Source organism: Oncorhynchus mykiss, chromosome 10 (assembly GCF_057628025.1).
Source record: "Oncorhynchus mykiss isolate SJ-2025 chromosome 10, ASM5762802v1, whole genome shotgun sequence".
Taxonomy (NCBI): domain Eukaryota; kingdom Metazoa; phylum Chordata; class Actinopteri; order Salmoniformes; family Salmonidae; genus Oncorhynchus; species Oncorhynchus mykiss.
Window position 1 is genome coordinate 89,055,665 of NC_143031.1, and position 2,747 is coordinate 89,058,411.

The following is a 2,747-nucleotide window of genomic DNA, read 5'->3' on the forward strand; positions in this document are numbered from 1 at the left end:
GACAGACACGTCCCACTACACAGACAGACAGACAGGTCTCACTACACAGACAGACAGACAGGTCCCACTACACAGACAGACAGACACGTCCCACTACACAGACAGACAGACAGGTCCCACTACACAGACAGACAGACACGTCTCACTACACAGACAGACAGACACGTCTCACTACACAGACAGACAGACACGTCTCACTACACAGACAGACAGACACGTCTCACTACACAGACAGACAGACACGTCTCACTACACAGACAGACAGACACGTCTCACTACACAGACAGACAGACACGTCTCACTACACAGACAGACAGGTCCCACTACACAGACAGACAGACACGTCTCACTACAAACCTGCTGTCAAAATGTTTATTATGTCTTCAGTCTTGTCTTACAAACAGTAAAAACATGAAAACAGTCTTTAGTTGTTATATAACTGATAGTAAAACATGACTGTCAGCATTATTATGACTTTAGTGATGTAGATATGAAGCAGAGTAAAGCTTTAAGGATGTTAGCTACAGATACACACAGGATTAAACCCATCATAACCTATCACAGTGCTGCACCGTGGCCAGCAGAGCTCTCCTATTGGGTTACACAGGACTCAGAGAGTGATTGACAGCTAGAGGGGCCAGTCAGAGCGGAGGTTCTCTCTGGGTATCGCTCCTTCAGGGATCATCGCCACTGTTACGCGTCGTCACCGCCACAGAGCAGGAGGAGGGCCTTACGGTAGTCACCAGAGGTATCTCCCTGGAACACACACATACAGAAGCAGACCATTATGTGAAGTCCATAGATAGGCTGGGAAGGCTGGGAAGAGGTAGGAGAGACAGAGAGAGGTAGGAGAGGCAGAGGCAGAGAGAGGTAGGAGAGATAGAGGCAGAGAGAGAGAGAGAGAGGGGTAGGAGAGGCAGAGAGAGGTAGGAGAGATAGAGGCAGAGAGAGAGAGAGAGAGAGGTAGGAGAGGCAGAGAGAGGTAGGAGAGATAGAGGCAGAGAGAGAGAGAGGTAGGAGAGATAGAGGCAGAGAGAGAGAGAGGTAGGAGGCAGAGAGAGAGACAGAGAGAGGTAGGAGAGATAGAGGCAGAGAGAGGTAGGAGAGGCAGAGAGAGGTAGGAGAGGCAGAGAGAGGTAGGAGAGGCAGAGAGAGAGAGAGAGGTAGGAGAGAGAGAGAGAGGTAGGAGAGAGAGAGAGAGGTAGGAGAGAGAGAGAGAGGTAGGAGAGAGAGAGAGAGGTAGGAGAGGCAGAGAGAGGTAGGAGAGATAGAGGCAGAGAGAGAGAGAGGTAGGAGAGGCAGAGAGAGGTAGGAGAGATAGAGGCAGAGAGAGAGAGAGGTAGGAGAGAGAGAGAGGTAGGAGAGAGAGAGAGAGAGAGAGGTACAGGTACAGAGAGAGGGAGAGAGAGAGAGAAATACTCTCTGATCAGAAACTAGATGTTTTGGTTTCCCCCAGGCATAATGGGACCCATGTCGTCCAAAAAGTTGACTCAAGTTTGCCAAAAAAGCACCTGGAAGCACGTGGGTGATCATCAAGACTCTTGGAGGAATGTAACAGATGAGCGTAACTTTTTGGGATGACATGGGTCCCATTATGCCTGGGGAAAACCCCCAACAGTGCATTCAACAGTGAGAACCTCACACCAACGGTCCAGCATGGTGGTGGTGGTGGTGATGGTTTGGGGATGCTTTGCTGAAGAGCAGCAAGACAAAGGATCCAAAACACACAATCAAGTCCACATGAAAAGGGTTCAAAAGCAACCATTTTGATGTTTTGGAATGGCCTAGTCAAAGTCCAGACCGAATCCCAACTGGGGTGTTGTGGCAGGACTTGAAACGAGCGGTTCATGCTTGAAAACCCAAAAATGTTGCAGAGTTAAAGCAATTCTGCATGCAAGAGTGAGCCAAAATTCCTCCACAGCGATGTGAGATACTGATCAACAACTACAGGAAGTGTTTGGTTGGAGTCGTTGCAGTTAAAGGGGGACTGATCAACTACAGGAAGTGTTTGGTTGGAGTCATGGCAGTTAAAGGGGGACTGATCAACTACAGGAAGTGTTTGGTTGGAGTCGTTGCAGTTAAACGTGGCACAACCAGTTATTGAGTGTAAATTACTTTTTCACACGGGAGCGTTGGGTGTTGCATAAATGTGTTTATCAACAATATGCTAAATAAGAGATCAGAAAGGATGGAACTAGTTCTGTTTTTATAAATGTGTTTATCAACAATATGCTAAATAAGAGATCAGAAAGGATGGAACTAGTTCTGTTTTTATAAATGTGTTTATCAACAATATGCTAAATAAGAGATCAGAAAGGATGGAACTAGTTCTGTTTTTATAAATGTGTTTATCAACAATATGCTAAATAAGAGAACATCAGAAAGGATGCAACTAGATCTGTTTTTGTAAATGTGATTTCAGTTTTTTTTAATTTTATACATTTGCAAGCATCTCTAAAAACGTGTTTTTGCTTTGTCATTATGGCCTGTGTTGTGAAGGTTGATGAGGGGAAAAACTATTGAATCCATTTAAGAATAAGGCTGTAACAAAATGTGGAAAAAAATCAAGGGGTCTGAATACTTCGCAAATGCACTGTATATAGTCAATGGTAGGATTTGAGGGGACTCCTATGGTAAGTACACCTATAGCTCATCTCTAGGCAGTAGTACTGTAGACTACCTTATCACTGACCTCAACCCCGAGTCTCTCAGAGCGTTCACAGTCCACTGACACCCCTATCAGACCA

The 2,747-nt window shown here is 45.7% G+C and overlaps 1 protein-coding gene across 1 annotated transcript in view; it reads right to left on the reverse strand.

The window, feature by feature from the left end:
• Positions 1 to 358: 358 nt before the first annotated feature.
• The window catches only part of LOC118936621 (annexin A5), a 27,265-nt gene continuing 24,876 nt past the window's right edge, over positions 359 to 2,747 (reverse strand). Inside the window, exon 13 of the mRNA XM_090188460.1 lies at positions 359 to 756. Within this exon, the coding sequence (XP_090044586.1) occupies positions 694 to 756 (63 nt within the window). The 3' untranslated portion in view covers positions 359 to 693. The remainder of the gene's footprint in view (positions 757 to 2,747) is intronic.